This window comes from Talpa europaea, assembly GCF_964194135.1.
Source record: "Talpa europaea genome assembly, chromosome: 3".
In the NCBI taxonomy this organism is placed as follows: Eukaryota; Metazoa; Chordata; class Mammalia; order Eulipotyphla; family Talpidae; genus Talpa; species Talpa europaea.
In genome coordinates this window covers 4,488,554-4,510,611 of record NC_140069.1, presented here as the reverse complement: position 1 = coordinate 4,510,611, position 22,058 = coordinate 4,488,554, and the positions used below count along the sequence as shown (strand labels likewise).

The following is a 22,058-nucleotide window of genomic DNA, read 5'->3' as shown; positions in this document are numbered from 1 at the left end:
ACTGGCTTTAAGGCGCAAACCAGTCCAGGCAGAGCGGGCCGGCACGGGTGCGGTGAGGGGAGGGAGTGACGCCAGCCCCACCTCAGTGCGCTGTGTGGCTCGGGGTCTCCTCCCTTCTGGACCTCCACTTCCTCAATTATGAAATGATGAAATTGGGTCTAAAAAGTCAACCTCAGAAGGGTCAAATGCTGCGTGCTTCATCTGATATAAGATTCTCTAAATTACAAAATCATGGAATTGGGGACTGGGTGGGAGCCACTGTGACAGGGTCTAGTCCCCAACACTGACGTGCGGCACAGTCCTTCCCAGGGGCGCTGGGCACCTCTGCCCTCCAGGCCATCCATCCACGCAGACCAATGCCTGGCCTCCCAATGCCACTCAAACCCACGGCGGGCGCGCCTGACCTCCCACGGGGTGCTCTCCGGGGCTGCCCGTTTATGGTGCTTCGCCGTTGTGCATTTTAAAACCCAATTATCTCACCCAGAATGTAAGCACACCAAGGGGAGACAATGTGTCTCCCCACGCTGCACCCCCAAAGCAACTACTGATTACCCCAAGACGTGCACGCAACAGTGCAAGGCCCCGACCGGCGGGTGCCTGAACCTCGAGTTCAGTGGCCGTCTTGCCAAAGCTGCGCTTTCCCGAGAGCCGAGGCTCGGCTGGGCCCGCGCCGTCGCCCACCAGTGTGGCACTGACCTGCGTCGCCGTCCTCCTCGGCCGAGTCCAGCACCACCACGCAGATGTGCTTGCGCAGCTGGCGCGCGTTGGAGAACTTGCGGCCGCACCTGCCGCAGGCCAGGCTGTTCGGGGCCGGGCTGCTCGCCTCCGCCGGGGCCGGGGCGCCGTCCTCGCTGGCCCGGGCTGCACTGGCCACCTGCTCCTCCTCCGCACTGGCCTTCTTGGTGGACCCCTTGGGCCGGCCTCGCTTCCGCTTCATGACCGCAAACTCTGCCGGGGACACAAGCAGACACCAGACAGTCACTGGGGGGGAGGGAGGGTGTTGGGGGGAGGGGGGCAGGCACGCAACTTCCTTGTGAGAACATGGTCGGCTTCACGTTTTACGAGAAAAAAATTAACAGCTGCAAACGACCGCTGGAGTGTTACCGTCTTTGCACGTGTGTGTGACCGAAGTTGCAATATTCTGACTCAGAAGCGGCATCACCAGCACCCCCTCACGTGCTCCCTTGTGAAAACCTGGAAGATTTTAAATCTGGGCGTCAGCCCGCGCCCCCATCTCAAATCCTGCCCCATCTCCACTCAAGCCAAGTCCTCAGAGCTGTGGGGGACCGGCCACCTGGTCAGTCACTTCATCTTCCAGACACCACCCTGCTCCCGCCCAAGTGCTGGCCCCACACAGCACCAGCCACAGGGCCTCGGCCATCACTGGGAGCATCTCCAGGGGGGTCCCTGCACCCCAGACCGGCCAGCAAAGCCATGGGGCAGATGCAGGCAGGGAAGCGCCCAGTGGGGCCTCTACCGGAAGAACCAACTTTGGGGGGAGTGTGCCCTCTCAGGGAAGCAGGCACATATGGGGAGAGGCGGCCCTTTCAGAGCTTCTGCCAAGCTGGGGCCCGTACTTGACCTGGGGTTCACCAAACAGCAGCAGGGGACCCCGTGTTTTCCCCAGAGCTGTGCCCGAGCACCTGACAGCCACATGGGTGTGCAGACGTGTGTCATCGGGCACAGTGCCAGCGGCCAGGACACAGCGGGGAGCCCCGAAGCCAGTGTCGGGGTGGGGGTCACATTCTATACCGCGAGCACCCGGCTGACAGCAGCGCGGCAGGCGCTGGTTAAGTCCCACGGAGTCACTGACAAGCACAGCACTGTCTGGCTGTCAAGGAGGAAGGAGAAAATGGGCCCTGAGCGCCTCAGAAGGCCCCGCGCGCAGCGGTGACGCAGCGAGCCTTACATCTTGCTGCATCCATAATTCAGATCCTCAAGACCAATTAGTTAGCTAAAAATGAAATATTCATAAATGAACTTGGAATAATTTAAGCACTGGGAACGAGCTGCTGCTGTCAACTCCTCACATTTTACAGCAGAGCCGAGAATCTGCGAAGTGGGAAAGCAGTGGCCGAGGTCAAAGCGTTGAGTGCGCTTCCTTCCACCCTCTTGCTCCGGCCTGGGCCCTCGCTCGGCCTGCCCCGGACCCTGAGCACTCTGTCCTGCAGGTGCCCTCGCCATTCCTCCCCAGGGCACCTTTGCCACCCAGCTCCCAGCCCGTGGTCTCCAGATCCCCGTCCTCTGCTCCAGCCCTCTCTGCATCCTGCCTCATCCACTGCCATCCCCTCCCCCTAGAGCCCACCATTGTTCTTGAAGTCTTTGTTCACAACTCTCAGACTCGGGGCCTGGCTTTCTAGGCCTTTTTTCACCTGGTTCAACCCTACACATGCATGCCTGTGTAACACACACACACACACTCACACACACTCACAGAGCACCTCTCAGCTGCTCCCTAAACATGCACAGATCACCTCTGTCTTTTCCTCCCTGTACTTGTCCTCTTGCCTGTGACTATCTCCCACACCCCCAACCAGACCCCAGGCCGCATTTTCCAATCCTAACATTTCAGGTGTGCTCAGATCTCACACCTCCTCCCTGAGGCTGACCCCGGGCCGTGGGTGCAAGCTCGAGGGCACAGGTTCCTGAGAGCATGAGTCTCTCCCTGCCACCGTGCGTTACAAGCCCTGAGGCTGAGCTGATGGTTTCACTCTCAGGACCTGAAGAGTCTGGAACAGAGATGGATACAGAGCAGACACTCGGTAGGTAAACACACGCCCACCAGTTGTTTAAAGACTGAAAAGGAACATTTAGAAAATAAACTATTTCCTGGCGCCCAAGTTGCCAACAGGAAAAAAGAACAAAGCCACATGCATCTTAACCCTGCCCTGAATCCACAGTCTCAGGACAACATCCCCACAGCCAGGACACTGCCCCTGCAGACCCCAAGGCCCAAACTGGCAAGGGACAGAAAGAATCAACCAGATGTTTTTAAATTCAATCAAAAGATGCAAAAATTGTATAAAAGAAAAGCCCATCGTAGTACAAATGTAAGAACAGGAGCCCTTTACTGGTGCACCAGTCAGCTATTATTTTAGCCTCATAAAAAACTTAAGGGATGGATGGAGCAAACATAATTTCCTCAGTAAGAAACAAGATGCACAGAGGTGCACGTAACTTGGCATGTGGTTCGGAACCAGCTGCTAAGCACCATTGAGGGCTGGGGCTCTGCACCCTGGCCCGGCCTCCTTCCCCCAGTCTCGTAGCCTCGGGCCCACGTGTGTGTTGCGGGGGCCCAGATCTGTTTGGCTCAGGGCCATGAACCTCACGCCTCTGTCCACTGGGTTAATATCACAGCACGGCGGGATACCCTCAGGCCTCGAACCTACGCGCTGCAGGAAAAAGAGGATGGTGGCCCCCAGCATCCATCAGCAGGTGATCCGCCCCCGGAGCTGCCTGCAGAGGGATGTGTGGGGAGGGGCCCCAGTGGGTGCTGCACAGCCCAGCGCCAGGAGGCAGAGCAGCCCGGCCCCCGGGATCTCACCCCGCACAAGGCAGGTACACAGCGACCAGCTACTGCCTAAAGGAATGGAAGGAGGGGAGAGGAGGAGATGAAAGGGGAAGCCAGTTCCTACTGAAGGCCTGACAGGGGGGAGAAAAGATGGAGCCAAACAACTCAGGACACCCACTTAAACTCCTCCTCAAGCAAGCCCACCGCCAGCCTCCACAGGGATGACAAACGTGCAGACTGACATAGAAGCACAGTCAGGCTCACAGATACACACACTCACACGCGCTAAGTGACTGTGTGCATGAGTACACACTCAACTCACAGATACACTCACACTCACCCAGCGCACACCCATGCAAACTGACCACATGCACAAACATGCACACTCAAACACATTCACACACACATACACACTCACCCACATGCAAACTCACCCATAAACACAATCACGCACACTAACAGATACAATCACATATACACACACTCCCTTATGCACACACACTTGCACACACAGGAGGGAGAATGAGCCTGGTCCATGGGGCAACATTTTTGGGACCACAGCCAGACATTGTTAGGAAGAGAGGAGAAAAATGGCAGGCTTCTCTGCAGACCACTTCCTACATGAGCCAGAAAGATTAAAAGACTATAAAATAAACCAGAGGATTTAGGAACCTTCATGTGGTAAAGGGAGGCCAAAATAATAAATCAATTACTACTCAGTTAAAGATTTAATTAAACCATTTCAAGTATCTCTCAACTTAAAATGAATTGTGAAGGTTAAAACTGGATGGAGCTCATTAGAAAGGATGCCTCTACAAGTCCCAGCTTTATGGGCTCACACAGACAAAAGGCAGGACTGGGGTTCTTTAATTAATGACTTTTAAAGAAATTTTCTCATATTAAAAGTCTGAGTTTAATTAAAGTCTTAAGAAATACTATTTAAAATTAAACTATACAGGCAACTAATCTGCCAGTTAGGAGAGAGAATATAGCCAAGAAAAATGTAACTCAAAAGTAAATTAGTTAATAAAGGAAAATAATGTAATCTGCATCAGCAATGAAGCAGAGGACTCAGCAGCACTGCACACCCACGAGAGCTGACACGTGCACAGAACACACACCCAGCAACAGCTGGCACACCCTCTGCCCACGTGCACATGGACTGATGTCCAGGAAAGAGCACCGGTGAGGCCACCAGCCAATTCTCAGTCAACTTATAAAGACTAAAAACCATACAAAGGATATGGATCAAAAGCAGAAATAAAAACAAAGAAATTTGGGAAATGCAAAAACAAATGGAAATGAAGTGGCCTCCCTAATAACCAGGGGGCCAAAGAGGAAGTCATGAGGGAAATCAGAAAATATAGAGGTGACCAAAACAAAAAACACAACATACCACAACTTGTAGAACACAACAAAAGCAGAGCAATGTATAACTGTAAAGGCCGATATTAAATAACAAAGACAGACCTCAAATCTATAGCCTACTTAAGAAACTAGAGAAACAGAAATAGACTAAACACAAAACCAGCAGAAAGAAATAATGAAGATTAGCGTAGAAAGCGAGGAAACAGAATACAGGGACCCTTCGTATCTGACCCCCAGTTATGCCTAAAACCACAGATAGTACCAAACCCTATATATGTTTTTTTCCTATAAGTACAGAGCTCTGATGGAGTTTAATTTATAAATCAGATGCAGTAAGAGATGAACAGAAATAACTAATAATAATAATAATAGAGAACATACAATCATATTCTCTATATAGAGTAGAGCATTAGAATAATATTCTAGAATAAAAGCTATATAAATGTGAGCTCATTCTAAAAATATCTTTTGATACATAATAGTCTCAAATCCTGTTTGGCTGTGGTTAACTGAAACCACAGAAAGCAAAACCAGCGATCAAGGGCCCTACTGTATACCCAGGAATGAAAACCTGTATCGACACACATGTTCACAGAAGCAGTATTCGTGATAGCCAAAAAGTGGAAACCACTCAAACGCTCATCAGTGGATGGACAAATCACGCCAAGTCCATGTAGAGAAATATTATTCAGACATAAAAAAGGAATGAAGCTCTGACACCTGCTGTAACATGCAGAAGCTTGGAAACACCGTGGTAAGTGAGAGAAGGCAGCTACAAAGGCCATGGGCAATACGATTTCATTATCTGGTATTTACGGACAAGACAAGCCCACACAGACAGACAGTGGCCAGCGGCGGCCAAGAGCCGGGAAGGGGAATAGGGGAGTGACCTGTTAATAGGTACAGGGATTTTCTGGGGAGGGAAGATGAAGATGTCCTGGAATTAGGTAGTTGTGGTGGTTGCAGAACAATGTGAATAAACTAAAATGTACACATTAAGGTGAATTTTATTTTAGGTGAGCTTTATCTCAAGAAATAAAAAAAATGAACAGAATTAATGAACTGAAAGGTGGGTCAGCAGAAATACTCAAAATGCAGCACAAAATGAAAGAAACAGGGAAAATACAGAAGTCAGGATACAGGTGACAAGGATTTAATGTACGAATGAGAAAGAGCAGTGAAAAATAATGAGGCAGAAGCAATATGTACAGGCATGAGAGCTCGTACTTTTCTAAAACTTATAAAAGTCATAAATCTACAGTTTTATGAAGCCCGACCAATATTAAGCAGGATTTTTTTGTCTTTTAAATCCTACCTAGAGGAATCACAGTGAAACTTCAGAGCACCAAAAAAGCCAAGAGACCAGGGAATAAAAGCACTTAAAGGAATAACAGAAAGACAGGCGATGTCTCATCAACAAAGGCAGCCAGGAGACAGTCAGGTATTTTCAATGCTCTGAAAGCAAAAAAAAAAAGTCCACCTAGGACTCTCTTCCCAGCAAAAATATATTTCAAGACTAAACATAAAACAAAAACAATGCCAGCCACACAATAGGCAGGAGAGCTCATGACCAACAGCCCCATACTCAAAGAAACATTAAAATGATTCTATAAATGAAGGAAAATGACCCAAGATGAAATGGATGGAGATTCAAACGTTGACAGGCCACAGGGTGGTGAATATACAGGTGAATCCAAGTGAACACTTTCTGCGTGAAACAGTACAGCATCATGAGGCTTGACACGAGAACAGGCAGACTTTGAAGACAAGGGTTAATATTCTCTACACAAAGAGCTCCTACAAATCAATAAAAGTAAACAAAAAATGGACAACTGCGACGAATGGCGAGCAGGGTCCGCCTTACTGGAGCCATCCTGCACGTCCATGTGAATGATACACCAGGTTCTGGCCTCTCAGACTGGCAAAGTCTGTTTAAATGAAACAAATCCCTTAGTTGACATGGATGTGAAGAAACAGGTCCTTGAGCCCAGTGGGAAAATGAAAAGTAAAGCCCCTTCAGGAACCTTCTGCTAGAATCCTGAAAACTTTTAAATGAGCATAATCGGATCACAAGCAATTCTTCCCAAAAAACAGGAAATGTATGCACTTTCCAACACTATTCGCTGTGACATTTTTCTATTAGCACAACCCTGGGGAAGACATGTCACCAAGAAAAGAAAGGTTAAGGAAATCATTAAGTGTCCACAGCAGGAATCCTCTTCAGACAGTAAGAAGACCCTGGCGACATCAGCCCTCAAGGGGAAGTCTGTCCGAGATATATTGCTGACATTTAAAAAAAAAAAAAAAAAAAAGGCTGCAGAAATACATCATGATCTCATTTTTGTTATGAAATAACAAAGCAACAACAAAGCATTTATATAGATTTCCATATGTACAAAGAAACTTCCAGAAGCACACTTTCTCAACTGCTAGCAGTATTATTTCTAGGAACTTAGAGGAAAGTTAGCCAGATGTGCTTTCTCATTTTATACAGTCATAATTTTTCTTTATAGCAAGGCATAACTTTTGTCACTGAAACAAACAAACAAAAAGCAAGGAACGGTATGATTGCTTTGATGGTTTACCCACTAAGCACCTGGCCCAGGAGACGCACCCAAGGGTGCCTGAGGAGTAAAGGGGAGCTTCATGTGTGGGTTCACCTGCAACAGCAGGAGTAAGGTCTGGTCCAGAGTAACTGTTTGGTATCAAGGGGCCTCGGCGCAGAGCAAGGATGACGGGCCAAAGGCCCCACTCAGACAGGAAGAGGCCCGTGCTAGGGAGAACCGTCCCCGGGTTAAGTAAGTGTGGGAGCTTGGTTGGGTTAAAAGGGAACCACTGAAGCTTCCTGAGCGAGGGGTGATGGGTGAGATGGTACACAGCCTAGGAAGATGGGGAGGCTGCAAGGCCAAAGGTTACAAGAACAACCACACAACACAGAGGGGAGACACCCTTTGTCGAGTGGTGCCAGGACCCGGGGCTGAAGCATTGGCACTTCCTCAGCTGTTCCCCAGGAAGGACAGAACTGGGACATATTTGTGGGGTTGCAGGAGCCCAGAGAAAGGCCTCTAGCCCACTAGGCCAAGGGGTGACTCTCAGGAACATGCAGGAGTGAGCCAGGCACAGACAGGCCAGACGCTTCCGCACAGCCACACCGTCCCGTTGCCATGGAAAGTGGTAACAAAGGAGTGGCCATGGGGGCTGGTCAGGGGCAGGCCGAGAGGCAGGAGGGTCCTGGGAAGAGAGAGGCGTTCGGGATGGCGCAGAGGGGACAGTGGCATCTCTCACCGATATGGGTAAGGAGGGAAAGGAGGGAGCCAGAACATGTAACCAGCAGAAGACATCGATGCACGGAATCCCATGTGAAATTCCACCAGCTGGATCATTTATTCATTTATCATTCATAAGTGAAATGAAAAAGTCAAATTATTGTACCTCTCCTTTTTCATTCTAGTAGGAGGAAAGCTTAAACAAGATGGAATGAAAAGCTGTGTGACAGCCCTTCTCCAAGTTCTTTACATGTCAATCTAAAGGATTTCTCTCTGCCACATGACCTTGACAGAAGAGATCAGTCAGTCTCCGAGTTGCTGCACGTTGGACCCCAGGAACAAGGGTACAAACACTCAATGTTCTGGACGAAAGCTTCATCTCCATCTGTCTGTTGAGCTGTACTCTTCTGGAAGTTGAGGCATCTTACCCCCTCAGCAAGAGGGTGACCTTGAGGAAGGTGACCTTCAGGAGGCTCCTCCAACGAGGTGAGGCTGGATAAGCCTGACTCACTCACTGAAGCCTTCATCACTCAAGTTACTGAGGCATGACTGACAAACAAAAATTGTATATATTTACGTTGTTCAGTGTGACTTCCTAAGATGTACGTCAAGATGGTTTAATAGACATACATACACATTGTGCAGTGCTCACCACAGTCAGCTGGTGAACAATCCATCGCCTCACATCGTAACCTCATCTATGGTAAGAACACTCGTTTCGGCAAATTTCAAGTGTGTGATCATCACACTGTGCCATGTGCTCCTCAGGATTTGTTCTTCTGAAAGTCTGTACACTCTGACCAAGAACCCCCATCTTCCTGCCCACAGGAAGCCACCTTCTATTCCCCAATTCTATGAACTGGAGATTTTTAGATTCTGCCTAAGTGAGATCACACAGTATTTGCCCTGTTGTGTCTCATTCATGATTAAGACTCAGTCATGTTTCGATTGGCAGGGTTGCCTTCTTTTCCACGCCTGTATACTATTCCATTTCTCCGTCCATGTTCCAGCTGCTTCATATCTTGTCTATTGAGAATAATGCACCAAAGAAGAGGCAAGACTAGCTCTTTGAGATAGGGGTTTCATTTTCTTCAAATATATGCCCAAATATATGCTGGGCCATACGGTAGCTCTATTTTTCATTTCTTGGAGAAACGCCACACCATTTTCCACAGCGACTGCAGCAGCTTCCATGCCCACCCACCGCACAGAAGCCCCCTATCCACCGACATGTCTCTTGTCATCTGGAGTGAGGTGACAGCTCGCTGGCCTTGACCTGCATCCCTTGAGTAGTGATGGGAGCTCCTTCACGCACCTGGTGGCCATTTGAATGTCTTCTTCGGAAGGCTGTCCGGGTCTTTAGGCTGTTTTTTAACTGGGTTATTGGCAGATTCTTCCTGCCCAACATAGGCCTCCCTCCCCCTGCCACCCCCAAAGCCAAGAGTCCAAGCTGTGAGCTTTCTGCTGTGTGTGACACCCCCTCCCTCCTGCTGTGGAGAAGGCACACTTCTGTCCCGCAGGCTTGAGCGGGCCCCATGAAGGTCATGGACACATCCGCCGGGTTTGCTGGCAGGGACAGTGACACAGCTCCTCCCTGCTCCTCCTCATTTCCCGTGACCAGATTCGGGCTGGGTGTTCTTAGTTTTCCTCTGATGCCACTGACAGCAACTAGCAGCACATCTAAGTCCACAACAGCTCAATCCTCCATCAGGTCTATTTCTCTAAGCACCTGGGAATGGCCAGAGGGGCTCATTAACCAAACCTTTTTTGTCTGGAGTCTCTGCTTGTTATCAGCTCCAGACAGATGATCAATAGGCCGGCCTGTTTAGGAATGTCAGTCTGAATATTCGTGGAAGGAGCGAGCAGATTATTAGTGTGGCTAATGAGCCCGCGGCGGGCACTGCCTGCCACGGGCTGCGCTTCTGCCTGGGAGCAGGCTGCTGCCCCTCATCGCACAGAGACAGTTTTCGGGGGTCTGTTCTGACTCTTGTTTGCAGCGGCTCCTCCTGCCTGGTGCATTTTTTCTTTCTGTGGGGACCTAATTACAGTGCCCACGCAGCTCTCCAATCCTCCCACCTGCTCCCTTTTGGGGGTGTCTGGACACTGCAGACAGGACACACCTCACCTCGCACACTCACTGAGGGATGCTGTGTGCAAAGCTGCGCAGCCTGGACCCCGGCCCAGGGTGCACGACCAGCCCAGAAACGCGGCTGCTGAGATCATCTATCCTCACTCAGCAGTCATGGATGTTGTAACAGCGCCCCTTGGCTGTCTCCCGGGCCAGCGCCATCTGCACGGTGGCAATTACACTCTCAGGTCATCCTCACTGGCCCCCCAGGATGGGTAGCTATGTCTTCATTCTTCAGATAAGGCAAGTGAGGCTTCAAGAAGTCACATCATTTGCTCCAGGTGATGCAGCTAGGAGGTGCCAGAGCTGGGCCAAACCCGAGCAAAGGCATGCACATGACACTGTGGGAGGCTGCTGCCTCATTCCATTCACCCATCTATCCAGCCACTCACCCACCCACCAACAGGCACTAGAGAGGCACCTCCGGGGATGGTGTTCAGACACCACCTTATTTGAGCATTTCTACAACGGGGTAATTACTCTGGCTTCTGGGTTGGAAGTGTGGATTGTCTGCTTCCTACATCTCCCAGACAGAAACCCAGAATCAAGGTATTTGAGAGCAAATCCACATTAGAGGCATCCATAGGCCCGCCCAGGCACGGTGCCCTCGCCCAGCACCCCAGGCCCTTACCATCTCCGGTCTTGCTTGGGTTGGTGGGTTCAGGGGTGCTCAGTGGTCTAAGGGGAATGATGATCTCATCCACATTAACCCCTTCTTCTGTGTGCTTCTCAGAAACGTGGGACAGCAGTTCCGACTGACTTGGTGAGAAAAGGTTGCAACATTTACACATGAAGATGGCCGTGTTCCCTGCAAATAAAAAAGGCAAAACATGTTATTTCATCCTTACAAGAGACGATGCACACTTCCACTGACCACTTGGCCTGGCTGCCCTCCTGTACTGGCCAGCCCGGGATCTGGCCTGGACGTGGCAAAGCCAAACAGAGCTTGGCACCCGGAAACTCACATCCAACCGTCACATGAACGGGCACTGACGGTGGCGGGTGCTCCTGCTGGCTCAGCCCAGGCACAGGGAAAGTGGAAGAAAAAGCCATTTCTCGGGAGCCAAGTCACCCTGCCCGGGCTGGCACAGGAGCTAGGAACCAGGAAGGGATCTGTGGCCTTTTAGTCACTTAATTCCTACTTAACGCACTATCACCGTTCACAAATATTTACTAATAGTCCATTATGTTCATCCCGTTATACCAGGAAGGAAGACATAATGGGAATAAAAAAACTCATTTTTGAGTCTGATAAGGCAATTACAGGCACATATAGGAACATTAAAGTTAGGATGCAATAACAATTAAAAGCTGGATTTTAAGGAAGAATTTTATGATGGAAGAGACAACAACTATGAAGCCAGACAAGTCTACAAAGTGCTGAGGCCGAGGCGTCAGCCAGCAAGTGCCCGCTGTGTCGCCGTCAGGCTGGCCGGCTGCACGCGGAGCTCCGGGATGCAGACACATGGGCCACCTCCCCAGGGAGAAGGGTCACGGCACCACGACCGAGGATGGTGTCACATCCTGAGGTCAGCAAGTGGCCTGAACTGAATGCAGGGTCAGGGACAGAGGAGTACAGGGGGCAACGGGGGCGAGTCCAGGGCCCAAACCGCTGCCCCTCCTGAGCTGGGCTGCAAGTCTGCAGAGAAGCTGTGCACAGGGGGACGGGGGCTGCTGACAGCCTCCCTCTCTGATTTTCCCCCGGAGGCCGCTGGACAGTCTGGAGCACCTGGCTGTGGGCACCAGCCCTGCAGCCCAGACCTCTGCTCCCCACAAGGCTGAGGCACGCGCAGCCGGCACAGGCTGTCACCAGCAAGAGGCCCAGAACCCACCAAGGTGCCACCATCGTCCACTACGTGAACAAGGAGAACCGTGCACAAAGCTACTCAGCACGAAGGCCCGGAGCCACCAGCGAGCTCCAGGGGGCAGATAACACACACCCACACAAAAGTCAGACGCCGCCTCTGAAGATCACGTCCCCCAATGTCCCGGGTGGCGTGGGGGACCCCAGGAGGGCGGCTCAGCTCTGAAGACTGGGCAGCCCTTCTAAGCAGCACGTGTAGCCTGTTGCTAACCGACACATGGATTTACGGCGGGACGGATGGAGCATGGCGAGCCAGGCCGAGGAAACACACGAGATTCGATGGCTCCACCTTCCTTCCGTGGCTGACGTGCTTCCTAAGTAACGCTATGTGGCTTTTTAAATCTGGGAAGCTTACCTGATCTCCTGAAAGCAAGGTAACAGTCAGTCAGTCAGTCAGGACACAGTTCTGAGTGACAAGCCCAGGTCAGGACAAGCCCAGGTGTAGACAGGGCTGTTCCCCAGCCCGGCGCACAGTAGGTGTTCACCAAGTGTGGGACGGGAAGTGCATCCTGCAACAACAAGCACTGTGCGTGGGGGAAGGCAGGCACCCTGCCACACCCTTGGAAGGCACCAGGGAGGCGCCTGAGTAGACCCTGAAAGGTGGTCAGGAGCTGGACTGCTGTCCTGGGCAGGCACCAGGCCAGAAAGCACCGTGCTTGGGCTCACGGCCACCACAACCTTGCTCAGGCGCCCTCCCGGGCCCGGGACCCAGGCTCAGTACTGCACGCCATGGGGGCAGGGGGGCAGGGAGGCCAGAAGCCAGGCTCAGGACCTGGGAAATCCATCTTGGCGGCCCCGGGCCCAGGGTCTCTGAGGCGCCATGGGCCCTGCCAGGGTCAGCGTGGGTCAGAGCCACGGCTCACACCAGCCAACGGGCCCACAAGCTGCGCCCCTGGGTGGGCACCACTCTGCTGCCCTCAGGGTGAGCTCCCGCTGAAGACAAGCCTGTTTCAGAAGCCCAGCAGAGGGCGTGGTGTGCTTCTCAAACCCACTCTGTGAGTGCCCCAGGCCCCGGCGCACAATCAGAGCTGTGCAGAGAGCGAGTGTAGACAGCAGAGCGGAGCGGGTGTAGACAGTATCTGCATCCCCAGATACTCAGAACTGTGGAGCCGCCAAAACAACAACAGAGGAACTATTTTCATTTTTATAGTGGGCTAATATGAAAAAAAAATGTATCTTATACCCCGAAATAAAATCCTAATTATGTTGTCAGCTAATTCTGATGAAGATGCTATAATTTGGATGCATTTTTAGGTCCAATTACTGTGCACTTATCCTTAACAAAAAGAATTCAGAGGCAAAATGATGTGTTCAGCACAAGGAAAATCACAGAAGTTCGGGGCTTGAGCACTCGCTCTCTGTGAAGCAGCTGCCGCCTGCGAGTTTACTCTGGCCAGTCTGTGCTGGTAAAAAGGAAAATCTTAAAATAACTGCATAAGCAAGTCCCAGCTCTCCATTCTGATTTGCAAACACTCCCAGTCGAGAACAGCAGGGTCTCATCTGCCACCTCTGTCTTCTGCCTGCTCGGCACCACCCTGCCCAGGGACCCAGGTCAGAATGTGGGTGCTGACCCCACTCCCCGCAGAAGGTCATGAGCTGCGATGGGGCCAGAGGTCCAGGAGGTTGGTGGGGCGCCTTCACCTCCGGGGAGTCCCTGGGAGCTGCCAGTCATAGGCTGTCTGATGGGGGCTCTCCCACCCCCCCTCTGGCCACAGGCAACACACGTGGTCAGCTGAGCCCGCCTGCTCCCAAGGGACGCCTCCCCGAGTCTCAGGCCTCAAGTAAATGGGCAGAGGGTCCGCTCAGCCCTGAGCTCCAGGCAGCTCACGTGACCCAGCACACGGTCAAGGGCAGCCCTCCCGCTCTGCCACTGTCCACTGCAAATCCATCCCCAGGGGAGGCTGGAGGGGGTGGACATTCTGGGGCTCCTGGCCCTACACCAGCATGACGGTCGTTGCCTTAGGCACCCCCATGCACACATATATTTTTAAAATGTTGCGGTAACTCTCTGTGGCTGGCCGGGACACAGAGCAGTACAGCTCCTGAGGGCAGCCTGGCCGGCAGACTCTCACCACATGAGCCACTGCCACGCTCCTGGCATCTGCCCGAAGGGGCTGAGCGCTTCTGTCCACACAAACACGGGGCGTGTACAGCGCTTCACTCTCATCTGCCAGAACCTGACGCCTGCCTAGTGCCCGACAGTCGTGAGCGGGTGACTAAAGCTCGGGGGTCCAGACACAGGGCACTATTCAGAGCTGAAGAGGGGGAGCTCTGGAGCCACAAAGAGGCTGGGTGGACACTGCTGAGGGGAAGAGGCCCACCTGGACCAGCCGCCACTGCCCGCTCGCTTCCAGCTCTGACCTTCTGGAAAAGGTCCAGCTGCGGAGACGGTGACGAGACCAGTGGATGCGGGTGGGGAGGGCGCGTGCCAGGCCAAGCCCAGGGGCCTGAGGGCAGGAGAGTCCTCTGCATGACACCCCGCTGGGTGAGACCCCACTGGGGCAGAGGCCACGAGGGCGCCCTGGTGTGGACCGAGGCCTAGGCCGGCAGGTCTAGCCTTACAACGCCCCCACGCCGGGAGCCGCGGTGATTGCGGGCAGCTCTGCCCTGGGGGGCGGGGGACACGGGGAACCGCAGTGCTGCCCATTTTATCCTAAACCTGAAACTGCTCTAAAGAAAATTAAGTCTTAAAAAATACCAAGGATCCAGAAAGATGGAGTAAATGGACCTTCCCCTTTGCTGCCTGCTGAGCACAGCTGAAAACCCTTGTAGGGTAAATGATGCTCAGGCTTTTGTGCCGCTGGCCTCTGTGGCCATCACCTGCGGCCTGAATGCAGGAGGCGCTTGGGAGCGTGGGCGCAGGGCCCGCGGGCCTGATGGTGGACACCAGAGCGTGTGGGGCGTGCACAGCTGAGCCTGGAGAAGGGGCATATAAGGACGGTGTCACAGAGGACGGAGCGCCACAGAGGACAAGAGGACCATGCTGCAGAGAGCAGTGGAGAGCGGCGACCAGAGGAAGAGCCCACGAGAGTAAAGATTTGCCCAGGGCTGGGAGGCCTGCCAGCACCCTGGCCCCCGGGCCCCCCGCCTGCCCTACGCCTGGTTGCCTCACTACAAATGGTGCAGGAAGATCATCAAAAGCCTGAAAAAGCCACTGAGTGCTCCAGGGCTCTCCTTGCCCAGTCTGCCCAGACACACAGAGAAACTGCCTGTGCCTTCCTGCCACTGCAGCCCTGGGAGGGGACGAATATGGCTGCGAGGGCCGGCGAGACGCCGCCAGCTCACAACCTCCAGGAGCAAGCAGTAAGCTCGGGATGCCGGGGTTTCCTTTTTTTTTTTTTTTTAATTTATTTATTTATGCATACAAGAACTGGGGTGTAAGTCAGAAGTGAGGGAGGAGAGAGGACTCACCAGAGACAGCAGGGAACAGAACAGGCAGACTGACTGAAACACACTGCTGAGAGGAGCAACAGGCAAAACAGGTGAGGTCTGCTGCGCCATGTGGGTAGCTCCCTGGCCGGGGATCGAACTCATGCTACAGTGGCCTGCGATAGCTTGATAGCGCTGTCTTTAATCCCTGCAACACCAGGGAGGCCCCTGCTGGGGTTTCTTTTCACCTAGATATCAGAGAGCTCTCTGGGGCCAACAGGCCAGTAAAAGGACGGCCTCCAAACACAGAAACTTCCAGACAACACCCAGCCCATGACAGCCAAGTCCCAGAGAACAGTGTGCCAGACCAGCCCAGCCCCACTTCCAATCCATCCCGTTCCTCTCCTACCTCATCCCACCCCACCCCAGCCCAGGCCAGCCCTAAATCCATTCTTGGAAGCCCGGGCCCTGCCCCACCAGACAACTAGCCAGGCGGCCCTGCACCCTGCTGGGCTGGTACAGGTGGGCTTGCTCAGGCCTGGGGCCTCACCCTCCACCACTGTGTTGTTGGAGCCACCAGAACAGTAGACTCCAGATCCCCTGCCTCGCCTAAAATGCCCGGAGTCGAGGACAAGTCAGTCATTCCTTGTGATTTTCCATGAATCAGGAAAATCTCAGCTTAAATGAGAAAGGACACGTAGCCGACACCTACTCCAGGTGATAGGATGTTAAGATTATCTGACAGATTTTAAAGCAGCCATCGCAAAAACGCCTTAACGAGCAAGTACGAACATGCTTGTAACAAATGAAAATCCTGAATGTCTCAGCAAAGAAATATAAGACACAAAAAAAGGAAATCGTGAAACAGAAATGAAAATTAACAATTGAATGGGTGGGCTCCTGCAGAATGGACGGGATGCAGGATCAACGACCTTGAAGACAGGGTAAAAGCACTGACCTGAACAGCAGAGAGACCCGGAGAAAGCGAGCAGGCGCCAGCACCGGGAGACCCAGGGGAGGGGACAGACTTGGGGTTGGAACATGACCCAGAGCAGTGACAGCTGAAAAGTCCCCAAACATGGCAGAGGACAGAAACCCACGTGCTCAAGGAGAAACTCAAAGAAACCCTCGCAGGACACACCATAGTCCAACGCTTGGCAGCTAAAGGGAAACTTGAAAGTAGCAAGGGGTGCCCGTCTGGAAGCTCGACCCGAGTGACAACAGCTCCTGGCACCAGGGGCAGGAGTGGGGCGCTGCCAACCAGTATCCGACATGAGCAAAAATGGGAAGTCCTGGGGCCCCCCGGTGGTGCAGCAGGTTAAGCGCAGCTCTGTGAAGCTGTCCGCAGCCTCTGCAGCGGGGGTTCAATTCCTGGCCAGCCAGGAAGAAACCCACATGGCGAGGCAGGCCTCTCCTGACTCGCCCGCTGCTCCCCTCAGCAGTGTGTTTCATCAGTCTGCCTGTTCTGCTCCCCTCTCTGTGTCTGGTGAATCTTCTCACCAGCCCGCACCGCTGACCTATACCCCAGTTCTTGCATAAATAAATAAAATCTTGGGCCTCCCCAGTGGCGCAGCGGTTGAGCGCTGGGCTGCGAAGCTGCCCACAGCCTCAGCAGCACCGGTTCGATCCCCAGCCACTAGCAAGGGTCCCACATGGCGCGCAGACCTCTCCTGCCACCCGCTGCTCCCCTCAGCAGTGTACTTCGGTCCTTCTGCCTGCTCTGCTCCCCACTCTGGCTCTGGTGAATCCTCTCACCCTCCCGCGCTTCTGACTGTACCCAGTGCTTGTATAAATAATAAATAAATAAATCTTTAAAAAAAAAAACAAGGAAGTCCTGTGTGAGCCCAGGGTGCCTCGGGGAAGCGCTGACTGACCTTCCACAAAGGCCAGGCGGGAGTTGGAGAGTCCACACTCCTCGTGTCCACACTCAGGTCTGTGTCCGAGTGGGGGGCTGGTCACACACATCCACACCCACGATCAAAGCGGTCAGAACGGAGCCCTGCCTCTGGGAACTGCGTGGCCTCAGAGCCACCAGCTGCCGGGAGGGCGCTGAGGAGGCCCTGGAGGCGGGGCCGTGGTCACAGACCCTGGGTGTGCTCGGAGCCGCTACACCAAGCAACGAAAAATGATTCAAGAGGTAAACTCTGGGTCATGCAGATTTTACCAAAAACAAGGTCACCGCGGAAGAGAACCAGGTAAAGGCAGACGAGACCTCTGCTCTCTTGTGACTTCCGGTGACTCTGAGATTATTTCACAATACATCGTTTAGGAGGCACTGCGGCCAGTGAGACACCCAGGTCTGGTCTGAGCCTCGGGAAAGCGCGTGACCCTCGAGAAGAGGCGTGGGTCCTGATATGTCGTGACACTGCCCCGTCCCAGCACCGCCCGCCGTCCCGGAGGCTCAGAACGCAGCACGTGGCACCCACCGAGGACCCCAGGGCTCCATCCAGGTCACTGTGCCTACCTTGGGGCCAGCGGGCAGGGCAGGCTCACGGCGCCCTCACCCATCACCGGCCCCCCATCCAGCCCAAGGCCGCCCGCCCGCCTGCAACCACTGAGCTGCTCGATCACGGGCCGGATCAGTGTCAGACACGCTGAGGATGCACAGGCCCGAGCGTTTATCGAAACCCGCGAGAAGACAAAATGCTACGATACTCGGCGATTAAATTACTCTATTTAAAAGCTATACTTAAAAAAAAAAAACCTTCCTTCCTCTCCTTGATTAGTATAAATCACCGCTCGGCTTCAGAGCCATCTATTACTTGGATTGATTAACTTTAAAGGGAGTTCAACAGCCAAAGCTGAGCTGCTATTAAATTATCTGTCTTAAGAGAAGAGCGAGCGGGTGGCAAATTCTTTCCAAGGTGCATTTCTGTTTCCTTGTTTTGCAGTTGCCCTTAAGTTATTAAATTCATAAGAGCTGGCAGCTTCCCAATAGGAGTGGAAATATTTTAGCGACATAAAGCCACATTTCTGTCACATCCAACATAATGAATAGAGCTTCACATGGTGTGGCTTAGCACAATTTAAAACACCTTTTCCTCTGTCTTCGGGAAAAGCGGTGTGGGCCCTGGCCCCTTAGTTTATTTTTATTTATTTTTTTTTAAGATTTATTTTATTTATACAAGAACCAGGGTACAGGCCAGAGGTGCGGGGGATGAGAGGATTCACCAGAGACAGAGCAGGGAACAGAACAGGCAGACTGACCGAAAGCACTGCTGAGGGGAGCGGCGGGCGAGACAGGAGAGGTCTGCCATGCCACGTGGGTTGCTCCGCGGCCGGCGGGGATCAAACCAGCACTGCAGAGGCTGCGGACAGCTTCACAGAGCTGCACTCAACTGCCTGCACCACCAAGGAGGCCCCCCTTAGTTTATCTGATGGAAGTTTTAACCAGCTGGGGCTACACGGCATGATCCACCGTCATCACCATCACCACCTCCCCACACTGCTGCGCCAGGAGAGGCAGCAGCAGAGAAGGAGGGAACCGCAGAGGTGGCCTCCAGGCTCCTGCGGTGATTTCACCTCCACGGGCCATGGGCCATCAGCTTCATGATCGCATTCCCTGAGACCTAAGGCGGAGTCCTGTGAAGGGGCACTGATACTTTACATACTGCTAAAAGCGATTAAAATGCGCACGTAAACTAAGGCACTGCTCTGAGGCCCCACCAGAGCCTCCTGGCTAGACAGCCACACGCTGAACCCCAGCCTGTGAGTGTCCACTCCAGATTCCCGGCAGCTCAGGTCCAGTCGACCCAGAGGGCCGACGCAACCCTGGCCCGCCCGTGATGCCCCCTCTCCTGCAGCCCCTCACTCCCCTCTGGGCTCGTCCCCCTGCCTTCCCTCAAACCCAGCTTCCAGGAGAGGGGTGCGGAGGGAAGCTGGTGTCTGGGGAGCCAGCACTTCCAAGGCCTCTCACTGTTGCTCCCAGGGCAGGACCCCCCACCTCTGTGAGAAAGGGGGAAGCACCCCTTCCTTAGCACACAGCTCCCCCTGTCGGCAGGCAGGCGCAGCACGCTGACTGTGGGGAACAAGTCACTTCCCCGCTTGCCCAGACGGTCCCACAGACACACGCTCCAGGGCTGGGGAGGCCCAGGGCCGGGTCCTGTCAGCACCGCGGGCTCCAGGCAGGGGCGGGAGCCAGACTGTTTGCTCTTTCACGGCGGTGGAGCTTTCAGCTGCTCAGACCTCCGTGATGGGCTGTAGACGTGTAACCGGGAAAAATTAAATTAAAAAAAAAAGAAATACTTAATGTTAGAAGTAAAGGGACAGACCGCGAGCAACACAAAGTCAGTTCTCCCTGTCACCGTGAGGAAGACGGAGATCCCCTCGCGTCGGCCGCGGACAGTCTGATGCTGCTGGGCCAAAGACGACCTGAGGCTGCGAGGGAGCCCAGGAGCCGCCGCGCCGGGAGAGCACCACCGACACGGGGCACGGCGGTGAGGTGCACGGAGCCATCAAGCTCTGTCACCGGCGTGGACGCCCGGGCCGAGGGCGCGGGGCACGCGGGCCTTTGATCGCGGACCCTGCGCCCAGAGCCCGCGGGGCTCGCCTGTGCAAAAGCGGGCGCCTGTGCCAGAGGGGATGGAGAAAGGCCGCGGCGGCAGCACGTCGAGGGGCCGCTCTGAGACAGAGGTCACCAGAGAAATACTGAGAAAGCTGGTCTGTCCCCCGATGCAGCATTAAAAGCCTGGAAAATCTACCGAAAGCTCCAAAATTATCTTTCATCTGCGAGAACTGACAATGATCCTCCCCGGCCTGAGAGGGCTGCAGAACAGGCAGGACACAGGTCACCGGGCAGAGGACGCCGGGCAGGGGACAGGCACCCGGGCCGCAGGGCCCAGGGCTGGGACGGGGCGCTTCTGGCTGAAGAGTTTCTGCTTCTCTGAGGCAGCTCACGCTGCTGACCGGGTGCGGGCGCGGGGTGAGGCGCTGTCCTCCCTGGAGGTCTCGCCTGTGTGAGATTGCTAGAGAAAAGTGCGTGGCCTGCGGATGACCAAAAAAAAAAAAAAAGAAAGAAAAGAGGAAATTGGTTTAACCAGGAACAAGCAGATGCAGGTTTAGACTCCAGGAGGAAAAGGCCTTCTAGACAAGAGTCCCAGCAACAGACACCTGGTGGGGTGGAAGCCAAGTCTTGAAACACCAGGTCCAGCGCTCCCAGGGCATCAGGAGGCCAGGTGCGCAGGGGGCACAGGTGTGCACAGGGCCCAGGTGCGCAAGGGGCACAGGTGCGCAGGGGGCCCAGGTGCACAGAGGGCCCTGGTTTAGGAGGGCCCTGGTTTAGGGGAGCCCAGGCAGGGAGAAGCACAGGAGCCTCCAGAACTGCATGCTCTAGATTCCTTGATGGGAAGGGAGGCATAAAGACCTCATGGCTCAAAGTGGCAGCCCAACCTCCTCAGGCAGTTCAGCTACAGATCAGTATTTACACTGCCTCCTCTTGTCCACACAGACCTTCACACTTCATCCTCCCCGCTGCCCTGTGAAGCAACCAAGCAGATGGCAGCAGAAGCAGCAGCAGTAGCAGCATCAACACCTACCCACCATCACCACCACCACCGCCCACCATCACCACCACCCACCACCATCACCACCACCCACCACCATCACCACCACCCACCACCATCACCACCACCCACCACCATCACCACCAGTGTACATCTCTGAGCTGGAGCTCAGAGAATTTAGCGAGTCGCAGGAGCCCCTAGTCAGATAAATGACAACGTCAAACGGTGACCGAGATCCCCCAAGCTGACCAGCACACCCGCCCGCCCACTCGGCGGCCAGCGCACTGTGCCCGGGCAGGCAGGTGGCTGTGAGGAGCACAAGCTCCGCTCCCAAGTCATAGCCACTGTCATGGCCAGGGAGACATTTCGAAAGATTAATCACAACTAGGAAGAATAGCTCCAGCAGAGGCGGGGCTCTGCTCGCCTGTCTGTTAAACTTGGTTACAGGTCACCCCAGGGAGCAGTAAGCTGGAAGGGGACATGGCCAGATGTGGGTGCTACCAACTCGCCCGGGCTACACACTTAACAAGCATGCCCACCACATGGCTTGGCAACAGGCTCAGGAAACAGGACCACCACATATGGGGCAGATTTTTTTTGCCAAAAAAAAAAATGAAAAGAGAACACAGAAATCATGGGGCCTTAATTCACATATGCGTGCAAGCAGCACCCTCTGGTGGCCCATGAGGGCGCTACACCTTCCGCTGCAGAAACGGACCCGTCGTAGCCAAGACGTGTGGAAGGAGGCTTGTCGCTGACGCTGACCCAGACAGCCTCACCTGCTGCCCCAGCCCCTTAACCTGAGTGGGCTGGGCCCGGGGAGAGGGCTGGGATGTCACCTTGCAGGCAGCACAGCCGCACCCTCCAGAGGGGCGAGTCCTACACAAGCCTCCTGCAGCCTGGCGCAGCCAGGGCCCGGCCTCCCGCATGGGCTGGCCCGCAGATAGGGCACAGCTGGGCTCGCGTGAGAGCGGGGGCGGGGCGGGGGCTGCCGGGGTGTGCAGCTCTGCTGGGCGAAGCCGTGGACTTTGCCTGGGGACATCCTGCGGTC

At 54.0% G+C, this 22,058-nt stretch overlaps 1 protein-coding gene across 3 annotated transcripts in view; it reads right to left on the bottom strand.

Moving 5' to 3' along the window:
- ZFAT (zinc finger and AT-hook domain containing) overlaps nucleotides 1-11,079 on the bottom strand; it is a gene marked incomplete at both ends in the record, with an annotated part of 68,239 nt that extends 57,160 nt beyond the window's left edge. The window contains 2 exons of one of the 3 annotated variants that reach the window (XM_084230886.1): nucleotides 697-948; nucleotides 10,905-11,079. In XM_084230886.1, the coding sequence (XP_084087012.1) occupies nucleotides 697-948; nucleotides 10,905-11,064 (412 nt within the window). The remainder of the gene's footprint in view (nucleotides 1-696; nucleotides 949-10,904) is intronic. The other 2 variants (XM_084230888.1, XM_084230887.1) reach the window with 2 other exon arrangements.
- Nucleotides 11,080-22,058: the final 10,979 nt, after the last annotated feature.